General features: G+C 29.8%; 2 protein-coding genes across 5 annotated transcripts in view; one reads left to right on the forward strand and one right to left on the reverse strand.

Moving 5' to 3' along the window:
• The window catches only part of LOC107449681 (nischarin), a 34016-nt gene extending 31994 nt beyond the window's left edge, over positions 1 to 2022 (reverse strand). For 2 of the 4 annotated variants that reach the window (XM_043041834.2, XM_016065288.3), the window contains exon 1: positions 1860 to 2016. In XM_043041834.2, the coding sequence (XP_042897768.1) occupies positions 1860 to 1931 (72 nt within the window). In that variant the 5' untranslated portion in view covers positions 1932 to 2016. Of the gene's footprint in view, positions 1 to 1859 lie in introns of all 4 variants that reach the window. The other 2 variants (XM_016065287.4, XM_016065289.3) reach the window with 2 other exon arrangements.
• A 6593-nt stretch (positions 2023 to 8615) lies between these two features.
• LOC107449680 (calpain-5) overlaps positions 8616 to 15603 on the forward strand; it is a 38078-nt gene continuing 31090 nt past the window's right edge. The window contains exons 1-2 of the mRNA XM_016065286.4: positions 8616 to 8755; positions 14303 to 14399. Coding sequence (XP_015920772.1) covers positions 14326 to 14399 — 74 coding nt within the window. The 5' untranslated portion in view covers positions 8616 to 8755; positions 14303 to 14325. The remainder of the gene's footprint in view (positions 8756 to 14302; positions 14400 to 15603) is intronic.

Below are 15603 nucleotides of genomic sequence, written 5' to 3' on the forward strand. Positions count from 1 at the left end.
AGTTTGATAGTATATAATTTTATTACTAAATATGTAATAGCACACAGTGTTAATATTAAAAGATTACTTAAACATAAATTTTATTTTAAAAAGCTTAAACAAATAAAATTATTACACTGCTTCAATTCATTTTTCATTACATGAGATATAGCCAAACTGAGATATAGCAAAAACCATTTCAATTAATTAATTTAATTTTATATAAATTCTGTACTATAGATATTTTAAAATATGGTTTGGTGATAACTGAAAGACAGTCCTATTAAAAAAAACACCTAATATACTTTCCAACCCAGTAGCTGTTCTTTTTTCCTTTTTTACAATTTAAGTTTGATGATTATCAGTATACAAAAAATGAGATGACCTTTAATTGTTACTATCAGTCACACAAAACTTTTAATTCAAAAAGCAACACAGAACTTCCAACTAGTTAATGAGAATCGTCCACATGAAAAAATTATTGAAAAGAGCTATAATCAAGCGCTTACTCCTTTCCACTCTATAGCTAATATGCTGAATCTAAAATACAATAGAAAAAGACTTTCTAAATATGTGAGAAAAGGATTGGGTTTCTAAGAAAAATGCTGAATGGCTAATTCCAGTTCTGTGTTTCAGAATAAAAGATCAAGTGTGTAACCACACCCATTATTTAATAAAAGTGTGGCGGAAAATATAAAAGAATTTGTCCATTTTATGGTGCAGTTAGCTGACTGTCCAGCAAGCTCAGCAGCTACTGAATGCAGGTTTTCTACATGTGGACTTGTTTGATCCAAACTGAGAAACAGTTTGGGTCCTGAAACAGCTTGTTTAAGTTTAAAGACATTTAACAAATCAAGCAGAACCAGAAGACACTATTATGGAGCTTTGAACTAAATGTGGCATTTATTATATTTTTACTTTGCTGATATATCATTAATTAATGTTAATTACAGAATTTGCTTATAAAAATAATATTATATGTGATATTATTAAAATTAAAATATTTTGGTAAAATACATAAAGTGTTCCATTTCTGCTATGTTAAAATATTTATGATTCTTCAAAATATCATATTCCATAAAATAAAAATTTTAAAAATGTATTAAAAATTTTTTGCTCAACTTTTTAGCATGTAATCACTATTATTTGCGTAAAAATTATAAAATAACTTGAGAAAAATATTTAAAAATTTGTAAAATTATAATAATAACTGGCTCTAATAATAAAAGGGGAAAAAAAGGTTGGAAAACCAACTCTTTTTCTGTAATTTCTTTAAAAAAAAATATTTGGAATTTTCGGCAGGTGGGTGGGTAGACAGCAATGCCCAGAAGTTACCAAACATGGAAATTTTCCCCACAGAAAATATGAATTAATTTTCCGAACCCTTAACTCAAGGGCAAAGGAAATTTAGATACATATTATCTTGATAAACATTAAACAATGATATACTATATTGAGATATTATCAAGGGTGCCTTGCAGTTATAATCCATCAAAAATTGGCACTTGGCCTTGCCGTCGTTATGATAATCATCCCTTGAGTGAAATTATATGTGTTTTGAACATCAAAAATGTAAGCAATCTCTTTACGTTTGAAAGAAGTCATAATTTTTAATCCATTATTCAAGTAAACAAAACATTTCAGAACGAACTAAGAAAATTATTTATGGGATGCACAGATGTCAGTCTGAAGAAAAATAAATAAATACTTCCCTTATAGTAACAGTCAATTAACAGGAAAAGAGTTTTCCAGTTTTAAAACGTTGATGGATTATTTATAGAAAATTGTTCCGTACATACTTTAGCATATCATAATACTGCATGTACGAATACAAATTTTAGAACCATACTAAAAATCAGTGTACAAAAGTTGATTCTTACTGTAAAACCATCTTTTTGTTCTGTTTGTGATATTTCACAAATATCGAAGGCTTTCTCCCAAATAACAGTCATTAAAGCAATTACATTTGAAAGAATAATTCAAGATTCAAAACAGAAACAAAAATATTTATTTAGACAGAAACAGAGGAGTGACAAGCCAAATGTCATACGCTTACAGCTCAATATGTATTTAGTGAATGCATACAGCACAGAGGGCGTTAAGGGTAAGAATGAACAATGGACAGGGTTTGTGATGACGTTGACCATATCCCCTCCCTCTCAGCGTTTCAAACATTATTTAGAGATTTAGAGGACCGGGGTACCCTTGTTGTTAAGGCATTAGGACCGTGTCCAAGAGCTCGTGAGTTCGATCCCCACCTGCAGTGGACTCCTCGTGTAGTAAATGGTGACTGATGCAAGTTAAATCTATCAGCTCACAAAGTCCTCCATGTTCCCATAACAAATCATACCTCTGGAGGTACTGATCCAGGAGTTTCCTTGTCTTCTGGATTTTGTTCAAAGTTACAAGGCTACGAAGTTGGACATTAGTAGTCTTAAACCCAAAATTGGGTCAACTGTTCAACAACGTTTATAAAATAAAATAAAATGAAACATTGTTTAAAGCTAAATCCATAATATAGCGTTTCCCATTAAACCTTAAGTGATGTAAATTTCACGACAAATTTTTATAACTAAGTAGTTAATTTAATTACATAGAAGAGTTAGTTAGGATAGAAAATAATCGATTTGATGCAATTGTATCATTGATTTTTAATTTAAGAGCAATTAAATTCAGAAAAAAGGATTGTTTATTAGTTTCGGTTTCGAATGATTGTTTCGACTTTTTACAGAATTACGATTTCTCCATAAATTATCATTCGATTAAATAATATTTGATTAAAAGTTATTGGCGAATCATTATTGTTCTTAATACTTTTTATCGTAAATTAAAATACGCATTTCATTTGTTTAGTTTGGAATTTATTTAACTTTTGAGAAATTTTTTATCTATCTGAAATAAAAATAAATTTTTTAATACAAAAATTATAATGAGAAGCTTTTCAACCGTATCTTATACTAAACGAAGTAGTCGCAATGCACTTGAAATAAGACTTGCATTGACTGAAGTATTTCTTTAATGAATATTACAGCACTCGACTCGCACCTACCACAGTGCTAACGAAAAATATCCTCGGTGGTAGACGGATCATGAGTAGAAGTTTCTTTGCCTTCAAGCTAACCATGGGAACTTTACATGATTTTCATCTCCATGTAACACAAATACGGGCTAGTTCCATCAATATGAAATAACAGTCGACGTATTTCAAGTGCTTAAAAAAAGTCTGCCAAACGTGAATGTAAAGAAAAAAATATGGTTTTCAACTAAAAAAAATGGAACAATAAAGATGAGAAACAAAACTAGAAAAATCACAGAAGAGCCAAGAAGGAAAAAAGACGGAAAAAAATCACAGTATGCGAGAGCCTCTCAGTTGTTCCGAGCCCATCTGACCATCTTGCGTTGCTGTTGTTGTAGTTCATTTACGTCGCACTAGAGCTGCACAATGGGCTATTGGCGACGGTCTGGGAAACATCCCTGAGGATGATCCGAAGACATGCCATCACGATTTTGATCCTCTGCACAGGGGATGGCAGAGGATTAATTGAAAACTCTATCAAAGTCCCATTTTCTCAACATTCCGCTTTAATCCTTTGAAGTTCTTCGAAGTGCAACGACATCAAAAGTTTGGTTTATTGCTCAATTAATAAAGATGATTGTTAACATGAACAATGCTTTTGAGCTGAAAACATAATTCATTATTATTCCAAAAGATTTTGTAATCATTTGCGAGTTTAGTAGTGTATCGTCATCAATCATAATTAAAAATTACAATATCATTGCAAATTACAATGCAATAGCATGGTTGGTAGGTTATTGGACAATTGTCAAGGGGTCGTGAGATCGATCCCCGCCAGCCGAAGACTCCTTATTATGGTGAATGGTGACTATCATGTTAAGTCCGTGGGGTCACAAAGTCCTCCATATTCCCATAACAAATCATTCCTCTGGGAGTACTCTATTGGAGATTGATCGTTCTATTTTTCAGGTCTAAATTACGATCTGAAAATGAAAGAATGGACGTATGATTGAGTCCACCCTTTAAAAGGTCTATGACTTGTGTATGGCTGAAGGCGCAAAAATATACATACATTATGAGAACATTAAATTTCACAAACATTATTTTAATTTAAACCAAATACTATGGTAAACTTTTCATTATCAAAATATAAATATCATAACCATATCAGTATATTTTCAAATTTCACCATTGTATCAAAATTATTTGAAATATTTAGAAAAAAATCTTGATAAGGTTTTATCTATTGGCGATCACAACGCTCGAATATGCCATCAGGGGAGAGACCGATTTTATGCCTTTGGCGCCTTCTCCCTTCCTTCTCCTCCTCTTTTCAGTTGTATAAGAATGTACTGCGATATTTTTCCTTTTCTTAATATTTTTTCCTTTTATTTAATAAAATTATTTTTTAAAATTTCTATGATGCTTCTCTTTAGAACTATGTTTAATGTAGTTTTCAGTTTCATACATATTTCTAACTTAAAAGATTTTAATCTATATGAAAATAGAGAGAAACTAACGTACTTCCTTCCTCTATGACTCTCCACACGCTAATGGGGAAAGCATGTAAAGTGTTGCAATAGGTAGAGAGTTCTGCCCTACGCCACCTGCAGACCATTTCGATCTCCAATCATGGAAAAAAAATAATTAAGCAAAAACACTAGGTCAAATATTGTCATTTTCTTCACCTAGGCTCCGAGCAAAAATCAAACACCTTCTTCTTTAGAAAATATTTTAAAAATTTATTGCTTTATTTTGAGATCTGCAAAAAAAGATCGTCCCGCTGTGAACCGATCGTTAAGACATGGTTCCCAGCAGATCACCGAAGTCAAGCATCACTGGTCACGGCCAGTGTGCGGGTGGGTAACCATTTGGATCAGTTTGCGTAGGGACCGACGAGGGTGAGCGGTATTGATCCTCGTTAAACTGTTCTACCGTAAAGTGCTCGACTTCACGTGCAGGTCGTCGGGCTATATATATATATATATGTAATAACGGTGTAACCACACCGTTATTTTTTAGTTAATTAGTAGTCAAAGCAGCATGATTAACGAGTCCATATTGTGCATATTCTTCTTATTTAGTAGCGATGGTGAAAACATACATCTTAGCCCCCTCCCGCTGGAGATAGGGTGAGACCCATGTCCCGTCTAAGCTGACGGACTTTATTTAAGCATGATAAACAACAAAAAGCACACGCAAAAACATTGCTCCTGCATTTTATAGGATGATTAAAAGTTGTGAAGAGGTCAGTCATTATTGCCTTTTTCTGTATTCCTACGCCTCATCAATTTATTTATTACTCATAGCAAATCGTTTAATCTTTCCTTATATGGAAGTGAAAGATCTTAAAATAACTTCTCTTTTGAAGTATAAATCTAATTATTATTCATTGGCATGTTTTTAGCCTTGAAGTCCCAAAATAGAATTTCTACCCTTATCTTTTACTAAAGATATTTTATGAAAACGAATGAAGTTTTAATGCTTTTATTAATACAAAAGTATTTAAATTTTGTATGCAGTAGTCTATGACCTAGAAAGGTTTTTGAAGGCAGTGTTTTCTAAATTTTTTATTCACGAAAAACATCATTAAAAAACAGATTTAAGCGCTTTCAAAGTGAGACTCTTACGCTAAACCTTTTTCTTTTTTTACTTCTAACGGCTCCGAGTCAAATATATCATTTTGCGATAATGAAAATTTCAAAATAAAATTAAAAATAATTATAATAGAATGGTTAAAATCCTCTTCTTAAAAAAAAATGGAAATCATTACTAAAGTATATAATCGATCTCAATAAATTGGGGAAAATCTAAGGCGGTTCTGAAAGATTCCTTTACTTAGAAGTTTCGTTAATGTTTTGCTCAAGGACTCAGAAAAGTCATTGTTCTGTTGATGGTGAGATTTTTCGAAAGAACCAAAAAATTGCTGCTGAGTTTTAGCAATTACCAAACCAACTAATTGTTAAATTTTTATAACCAAATAATACGTCTGAGCTTTATCCAAACACCATTTTTAGTCTTTTATAAGTTTTTGTAACTCAGACTATATCTGTTCTGTCAGCAGGGAGGTCTTTCTCAAGAGTAAAAGTTATAAATAAGTATCTGAGATGTAGGGTAAACTAACCAGTGAAGGAACACTTAACCTTTCACAAAATCATATTAATTTCAAAATTCGTAATTTTAGTTAAATGACAGTGTCAACATATTTGTTACTAATTGCAAATTATGTAAAAAAATTGTAGAGAACTTACATAATATTGTTTTAAAGTTTTGGAGATTCAAATAACAAGTAGTAAGAAGACCCAGTGAAGGAACAGCTCTTACCAGTGAATGAACATCCAGTGAAGGAACACTTAATTTTGGTTATTTTTAATGCTCTTTATGAGTATATAAGCCATACAAATATTTAAAAACAAGCCTATTCTTGAAATTATAACATATAAATACTTGGAAAATGTTAACTTTTTTTTGTAATCATGAATTGAAAATTATAGTGTCAACATATTAATACATACTGTTCATTCATTGGGAAATCTATGTCCAATAAAGGAAAATGCCTGTTCCCTCTCTGGTTAGTAGTTGTTTTTCGTATTTTTAACATACTTTTGATGCGGAACATCAGGTACAAGAAAATTAAAGTTTATCTTTAATTTCATTAACTTAGAAAAAAAAACAGTAAAGGAACACTTGTTCCTTCACTGGTTTTTCATCGTTTGGTGATCCAGTGAATAAACAGCCCTTATCTCAGTACTTTATTGCGCTATGATGCTTTAAAAAAAATAAAACGTAACTTCAATAACTATATTTTGAATTCTCCTTTTCACAGTGAGACAAATAAAACTATTACATGCAATTAATTCCACTTCAAACATATACATACAAACACTCACCTTATAATTTTTTCGAAGAAACAAGGTGTTGCAGAGATAATAACAAATTCAAAATTTTTTCCTGAAAAGTCTATTTGACCAGGTAATCCAAAACATTGCTATATGACTTCCTATTGTTTAGCAGTAAGCTGTTGTTACCAATCAATCTAAAGAAAAACTTTCAAATTCTTATTTTTAATCAATATATATGAAATGTTCCTTCACTGGGTAGTGTTCATTCACTAGTTGGTTTACCCTACTCTAATTGAGAAAAATTTACATTTAACAAAAATTTAAGTTCATAAGAATCTACTTGCAATTTTGTCAATTAAATTGCTGAAAGGTTACATTTTGAAAATGGTATAAATGATTTTGTCTATAGACATTTATAGCAAGATGGCATTTTCGTAGTAGAAGAAATTGATTATTCATTCACAAAATAATGAAAAATTGACATTTTTAGAGAGTAATAATTTTTTAAGCTGTGTCTGAACACTGATATATACGTTTTTACTAAAAACTTGAATAATACACTAGTAGTTATTTTTTTTATATATTTTATTGACAGCAAAAACACTTGCAATTAACAACAGAATTAATTTTAAGTTAATAGTTTCCTTATACTTCAGGATAATTTTTTACTGACACATATAATTAATTTTTACGAATAATGTATATATTTTTTTTATCCTATATAAAATGTGAGGGAAAACGTATTTAAATGGATGTTCGGAAGGACTGTTCATAACAATTTTTCATCGATTGTTAAAGTTATAAACTGAAAAGAGTGCAAAGAAAAAAAATACGCCTTCCCTGTTTTCTTATAATATACAGTATTCCCGAAAACTTACATCTCGATTTTGTTCCACTAAACTTGAAGAATTCTGTAAGATCTTAAGTAGATTTTTTACCTTTCTATAAAAGAAAAGCTCTCAAGATTGAATGCGACCAGTATAATTAGGAAGAGTCACTTCGTTGTTGTTGTTGTTAATTTACGTCGCACTAGAGCTGCACAATGGGCTATTGGCGACGGTCTGGGAAACATCCCGGAGGATGATCCGAAGAGATGCCATCCCAATTTTGATCCTCTGCGGAGGGGATGGCACCCCCGCTTCGGTAGCCCGCCGACCTGCGCGCGAAGTCGAGCACTTTACGGTAGCACAGTTTAACGAGAACCAATACCGCACACCCTCGGTCCCTACGCAGGCTGATCCAAGTGGTCACCCACCCGCACACTGACTGTAGCTAGTGATGCTTGACTTCGGTGATCTGCTGGGAACCGTGTCTTAACGATCAGTCCACTGCGGGACAGAGTCACTTCGTAAAAGTTTAATGTTTTAATTAATATAATTAAGGTGGCCAGCGAGCGAACTAAAAATCTTGGTAGCGAAATTTTGAAAAGGACGTTCAAAAATTTACCTCCAATTATTTTAAAGAAAAAAAAATTTAGTTAGAGGATCTCTGAGAGAGATGTTTATAACAACATATTTAAATGAAAAAATAAAGCATAACCTGCTACTTAATGCTCTAACTCCTTTTTTTTTAATTTTAAATAAACTTACCCTTGTTCCGCATACATTTTTTAAAATACCAATATTTTAACTTATTTTTTATTTGATTCAATTATATTTCGTAAGAAAATAGATATTTTTGATTATTGTGTAATAAACATGTAGTCAGTATTCTCTATAGATGGCGCATTGAATTGTTTTGCCTTAATTTAGGTTAGCAAGCATTCTAGCAGCAATATCAAACTGCCTGGGAATACAAAAGCTGTCTGTCAAAACTATTTTTATTTGCACATAGGTCTGCTGATTTCTGTTTTATAGCTCAGCTCGGCACAGTGATTTTTTTTAAAGAAAATTCAATAAACTATATTAAGGAGCCTGTGGTAAGTTGCTATTTCCGGTATATCTTGAAATTTTGTATCTTTATAATGATTATTATATAGTGCTTTAACTTTGAATTTTAGACGTAGAGGCAAAGAAACTTTATAGCGGCCATTTCAAAACCTATTAAGGAATTGTTAATTTTACAATAATTCTTTATGTGTATCGGTAAATATTTATTTGTGAAAGATCAACTTGCAATACTAATAATTTTGCATTTAAAATGTCTTTAAAATAATTTTTATCATCTAACGTATTTTCTTAAAATAGGATCTCGGCTCTTCACTCCATATGCAGAGATGCCAACTTGCTCCGGACAGCAAATATATATTTTAAAGTGGTAGTTTATCAATTGGGATTCTTTGTTTAATAAATTCAATTTAGTAGATTTTTATCCACCACTATTTCTAAATGATTCATAGGCTTATATAATTCACTACCTTATAGTACGCATGTCATGCTATGCCTTTTAAAAAGCAATAAAAAATCTTTAAATATTTGCAAAATTTACTTTGTAGTTATTCACCGTTTTTCTAATTATTTTGGCATGTCTGGAGCAGTTGGCATCTCTGCATATGTAGTAGTACTTAATTTGCGTCGCGCTAGAGCTGCACAATGGGCTATTGGTGATGATCTGGAAAACATCTTTAAGGATGATCCGAAGACATGTCATCACAATTTTGATTCTCTGAAGAGTATATGGCACTCCCGCCTTGGTAGCCCGCGACCTGCTCGTGATGTCAAGCATTTTAAGGTGGATCAGTTATAGGAGGACCAATACCGTGGAACCTCTTTTTCTAGGGGATATTTCGCTATCGTGATCTGTCATGCCAACTACAATCACCAAGGTGCCACATAGATTTCAAACTTTATAAATTAAACAAAACAAAGAAACATGTAGATGTTTGCCCAGAGATGGCTAAGAGTTATACCTTTCGAGTTTGTTCCTTTCTGTGATGTTTTTTGGTAGTTTATCATGGATTTCCAATACTGGGTGATTATTCTGCCACAGATCACAATACGGAAATCTCCCTGGTTCCTACACAGAGTGATCAAAGTTTTCACTCATCTGCTTACTGACTACAGCCAGTGATGTTTGACTTTTATGTTCTACTCGGAAATGTATGTCTACGATGAGTCCACTTTTGAATAATCCCATAAGTAATTATACTTAAGCTTAGAAATGCATGTGATTTTACTTCTTTGATTACATTTCTGTAGTGATTTAAAGTTATTTACTCGATATTTAGAGGTTATTCACGTATCTGGTCTTGATTATGCCAATTGCAATAACCGAAGTGCAACTATCTGGTTTTTGTTACTAGGATCAATTTAGGAATATACATTTTTAGTGGTTTCCTCTCCGGTTTACATGTTTTACTAGTCAAATTTGCCATCTTCTTGGATGTTTTTTCTTGTTACTTATGTTTTACTACCTTTATAAAATCATTAATTCCATTTCTTTATCTAATTCAGACATATTGTTGGCTTAGTAGGGCAGTGGAAATTTTTTTTTTGAATCTCCTTAAATCTTCAATAGGTATTTATTCTCCATTCTGTCTGTTATAGCAAATTATAGAAGGTGCTTGATCAGGATTGGCCGGTTTAATCCAAATGTTTTTTTTTTAATAAAAACCAACCCTTTTTTTTCTAAACATTTTAGTTGTTTTAGCTATATTATTGTTTTTATGTAACTTTAAGTACTCTGTGCATTTTATATCAGATGTTTTGGCCGCTAAATATTGAAAAAAGTAAAATAAATAAAACATGTTAAAAAAATCTGATTTAAATAAAATAAGTAGGTATGATATTTTTTAAAAATTCTTGATTTTTCCCAATTTTGATTACAACTTTCCAGCAAAAATATCTATAAAAATAAATTGATGTTAACAAAATGTTCTAATAGAGCTTAAAATAAAATTCAGCATCACCAAATTCATTATCTGATTATTTCTTAAATTAGTTAAATAATATAATTATTTTATACTGAGTTTAAATAAAAAGTTAGAGAAACTTTTTTCACTTTGAAACACATTATATTTGTTTCAAGGAAAACTGTAATGTTATGATTATATGTTTATGCAAATGTTAATAATAATTTTTGTAATTTTAAATTAGTTATGCACACAATTTTTTCTTTTGGGCACTGCATATTTTCTTTTCTTTTTTTAAACTCACGCTTTCACTAGCCCCGTCTTGTTTTCCCTCTCTCCCACTTCGAAAGTGTATCATCCCACAGGTTGGAACGATTGCAGTGCCATATCCTTGCTCAGAGGAAAAAGGGGAAGAGAAACAGTCGCTTCTCTCTCCTGTTAGCTGATGTCAGAATAACTAAGAGCTCTGCGGGAAATGCGACCCTTCGCAAGATCACGATCGCAGAATAGAGTCCGATAAGTTTTTATTTTTCCTTGTGCCCAATTTTTTTTAAATATGATTAATCTATGTCTTATTTTTTTTCTGAACTGAAATCTAATATGCAGGCAGTATTTTGTTCGATGTAACTGGCTATAGATGTTATTATTTTAATGAATAAATATTTCATCTGGACAAAATTAAAATTGATTTGCATTCTTTTATTTGATTGTAATTAAGTATTTTTCTGCACATGATTTAATTATTTTTTTTAAGATAACTTATTTTAATATTCAAATTGCAAATTTCTACTAATTTATTTATTTTAGCTTTGTTGCCTTACTATTGTTGTAACGGGTTTATTAAAAGTTAATTAAAAAATTAAATCACAACGGAATACTCTAACTTTCATTATCATTCTCTGTATTTTCTCAGCTTAATTTAACGTTTCAACAGAATTATTTTTTTTGAAAAAAAAAAAAAAAAAAACTTTTTGCTATTTGTACACAAATATTTGAATTATTACTGATAAATTTTTAGAATTGCAACTGCAAAACATTATTTTGTAATAACTGTGTTACCAAAAAGAAAAAAAAAAAAAATTAAATAATTTGAAATTAATGCTATATCCATAGAAATTGAAGTAACTAGAAATTAAATAAATTCAACCTTTTTTTAAATCATGTAGAATATTTTACTTACATAAAGACTGTCTCTCAAAAATTGTGACAAGATTCCTGTATTTTTTTTACGTATGAAATATTAAACATTTTTTATTATAAAAAGTTATTTTTCAAAGTAATAAAATAACTTTTGAAAGTGATTCAAAATTTGAATAATTTTTTTGGAAAATTTATTATACTAAACTGCTCCTCAAAATAGACAGTCTCACTACCTCTAAAAACTTAAAAAATAGCTGTGTGTTATTCTGCTATAAACTATTATTACTAACTCTGTTAATAGAAATAATCTGATATAATTAAGACTTTTCCTCTTTTGTGACACTTTATAAAAGTCACATGTTGGCAGGTAACAGTGATTATTATTCTATTATTAATTTCTCGTCCACTTTCTAAGGGCTAAAATTATGGATTCAATATAAGCTGTTTTCTAAAAAAAAAAGATGAAAAAGATCATTAATTTATAATACAAACAACTTTGTAATCTACATTTATCCTGATACTTGACAAATCAATATTCTTTCTTATTAATCTTACAATTTGTATAAAAATATTTGAAAGAGATTTGTTTTTTTGTCTTCATTTTATGATTGCTTAAGAGCTAACTGTCTTAAACATAAGTTTTTTAAAAAAGCAGAAAAAAGTAAATTGTGAAATGATTTAATTTTTTTAAGCAAGTAATTAATCTATACAGAACCTAAAAAATCTGGACTTCTAAAAATCCCAAAACCTCCGAAATTTGGAAATCTGTTTTGATTGATTATGTGAATTTGATATTGTTTAGCTAAATCAATCTGAAATTCAACTCAAGAAGCAGAAATTTTAAAATAGTATTGTATTTAAAAAAAGAAAAGACTTTACAAGACATGGAAATCTAAAGAAATAACTGCTGTCAAAGTGATCCGAAAAACCATGCGGTGTTATGATGAAAGCGTTGCAATTCGAAAATGTCTAAGAGGGATTCTTCAAATCTGTATGTTGTAATATTGTTTGATTAAAGCATCGCATAAATCCTTAGCAATTACTGAAGAAAAATTATCTGTAAGATTACACAAATTTACGATTAAACTATGGCAAATGAAGTGCTGTTTTAAAAAGTGCTTATCAATAAGTAATCTAATTCATTTGTTGTATTAATGTTGCATTAAAAGTATTGAGATTTGAAAAATTATGTGTAAAGCCATGGCAATAACTAATAATAATAATAAAATATCATTTAAATTTCTGATGAAATCAGACTTGTGAAAAAGTGATTAGTTAAATGCAGGATTAGAAATTTGCTTGTTGTAATAATTATTTGAAATTAAAAATATTTAAATTTTAAGAACTAAGTAGAAATGGGTTGTTAAATTGATGAAAAATCAAACAACAAAACTACAAACAGTTAAAATGCCCGAGTCTAAATTTGCACGGTTATACCGTATATATCTATACCTAAAGAGATCCTTTATATCAACTGCAATATTGTTAAAAAGAATTATGTAAGAATTATATGAAGAAGGTTATTAAAAGAATTGCTCATATAATTAGATTGAGTTTGGTGAAGAAAACTCTTTATTTTGTGTTGATTTAACGCTTATCAGGGCTGATTGCGCTCCGGAAAAAATCCGGATTTCCGGGTTTTTCGCTAACCATGATCCGTAAGTTTCCAGAGATCGGAAGTTCAGACGTTTAAAAAAATCACTGATCACAAAAGTTTCTGGAAATAAAATTTTCAAAGGTGGAACTTAAAAACACAGTTTATTTTATTTGTTTGTAAAGGAAAGCCAAATACTTTATAGGCTTATATTCATGATTAATATTCATTTTTTATCTGTAAAGAGTTATTATAATCATAAACTCAAGAAAGAAAGACATATTTGTAAATTTCAATTACTTCTCCAGGTCATCATAAGTATGTGTAAAATTTTAAATATATTTTGAGTAAACTAAGAAATATTGAGAAATAGGAAAATAACCTTGCTTAAATTTTTTTCTAATTTTTCGATTTAAACTTTTTTTTAAAATTTTTTATTTTACTCAAGAAATTTTCCGGAATTTTGACTTGGGCTCACAATCATCCCAGGCTTATTAAAATATTAAATTATAATCAAATAACAACAATGTTATTGAGAAAGCCACATTACTCTCTATCAAATTATCAGCTACTCTAACCAGTTTTTTGAGGTTTTGGTAAACTTTCTCCTCTGTTGCAAGTTGATCTTGTAACAAAAATGCACTTTTACAACACTAACTAGTGAAGCTAGACTGATTACGGTTTTTCCACAAGGCACTACATCCCTAGACAAAAGATATGTTTGCCCTGAATTTTTCTTTGTATTCCTAGGTATTCTTATTGCATGTGTTTATGTGTTCTATATTCATAGTATGTGTTGAAATAGAATTCTTCAATAGTTTTAATGTTTTTGTGATTTTTTTTTCCATATTGTGTAGATTTCTACAATTAAAGAGCTAACTTAATTCAATAAATAAAAAAAAAGTAATTTCTCAAATTCTTTTGTAATTTTATTTTTACAGAAGCTATTTTTTGAACTGGAGTTATGGGTGATTTAGCTATTCTTAACACCGGTGGGGCCATGTTTCAAAGGCTGCTTAAATCTTTTTCAAGTCCTGGGTGAGAGTTTGTTTTTCTATAATCTTTTTTGTTCATTTATAAGTACAGTGTGCACGAAGAAAAAAAAAAACTCCTTGATTAACTTTTGATTTAATGATTAGATTTTTAGGTACAAATTAAATTTCCTTTTTTTTCTTCTAATATTGAAATTTGAATTTATACTTAAAGTACAGTGTGCAAAATAAAAGTAAAAACTTTTGACCTAATAACTGAATTTTTGCAATTAAAATTCGATCTTGATGATTCAAGGGCTTAATCGTGAATATGCTAAATAACTAGAGCAGGTCATATATTTTTTATTTAAAAAATCAGATATAAAAACCTATTACAAATTTTTTTTCCTACAGAATAGGGCTCTTTACCCTCACAATATGGGGTTTCCATAATAGGGGAAAATATGGTTGCAATAGATTAGGAAGATCAGTCGAAAGTTTACCCCTTACTGTTAATTTCTCTTTTATGTGTATTTCACTATAACTTTTTAAGCAAATTGAAACATTTTTGCTCTCCTGAAATTTTTTCAGCCATAAATATTCCATGTAAAAAGTAATTTTTATTAATTTATTTAATAAGTTTTAACAATTTTGAATTGTAAGGTATACAAAATTTTACATCATTTTAAGGATTGTAATTTTAATGACAAAATATAAAATTTCATCAAATTAGTTACATAGTTTCTGAGTAATAAAGTTTTTTTAAAAAAATGTGCATTTAAAATTTTATTTCTCAAGACTTGACTGATGTTGAAATTTTGCATTTTGACATAAATTACATTTTTCAAAATGATGTAAAAATTTCTGTACCTTACAATTCAGAATGTTTCGACAGTTACTAAATAAATTAGTAAAAAAATGATAATTATTTTTTGAAATGAAATTATTTTTTACTAAACTTATTTTAAAATTGTGTGAAAACACTTTCAATATACTTAAAAAGTTTTCGAGATATAGTTAAATGCATAAAAAGTGAAATTAACATTAAGGGGTTCAAGCATTCCTTCTCTCTCCTGCCTAAACTATTGGGACCATATTTTCCTGATCGTGGTTACTCCCCATATTTTAATGGATAAGGATCCAAATCCGTTGACAAATGCTTATTTAGAAAAATTGTGTTTTGTGTCTGATTTTGTAACTTAAAATATCATTTGCTCTAGTTACTTAGTATATTTAAAGTTTGGCCCTCAAACAGTTAAGATTGAGTCTCA

The sequence above is a fragment of the Parasteatoda tepidariorum genome, chromosome X2 (genome assembly GCF_043381705.1).
Source record: "Parasteatoda tepidariorum isolate YZ-2023 chromosome X2, CAS_Ptep_4.0, whole genome shotgun sequence".
Classification (NCBI taxonomy): Eukaryota; Metazoa; Arthropoda; class Arachnida; order Araneae; family Theridiidae; genus Parasteatoda; species Parasteatoda tepidariorum.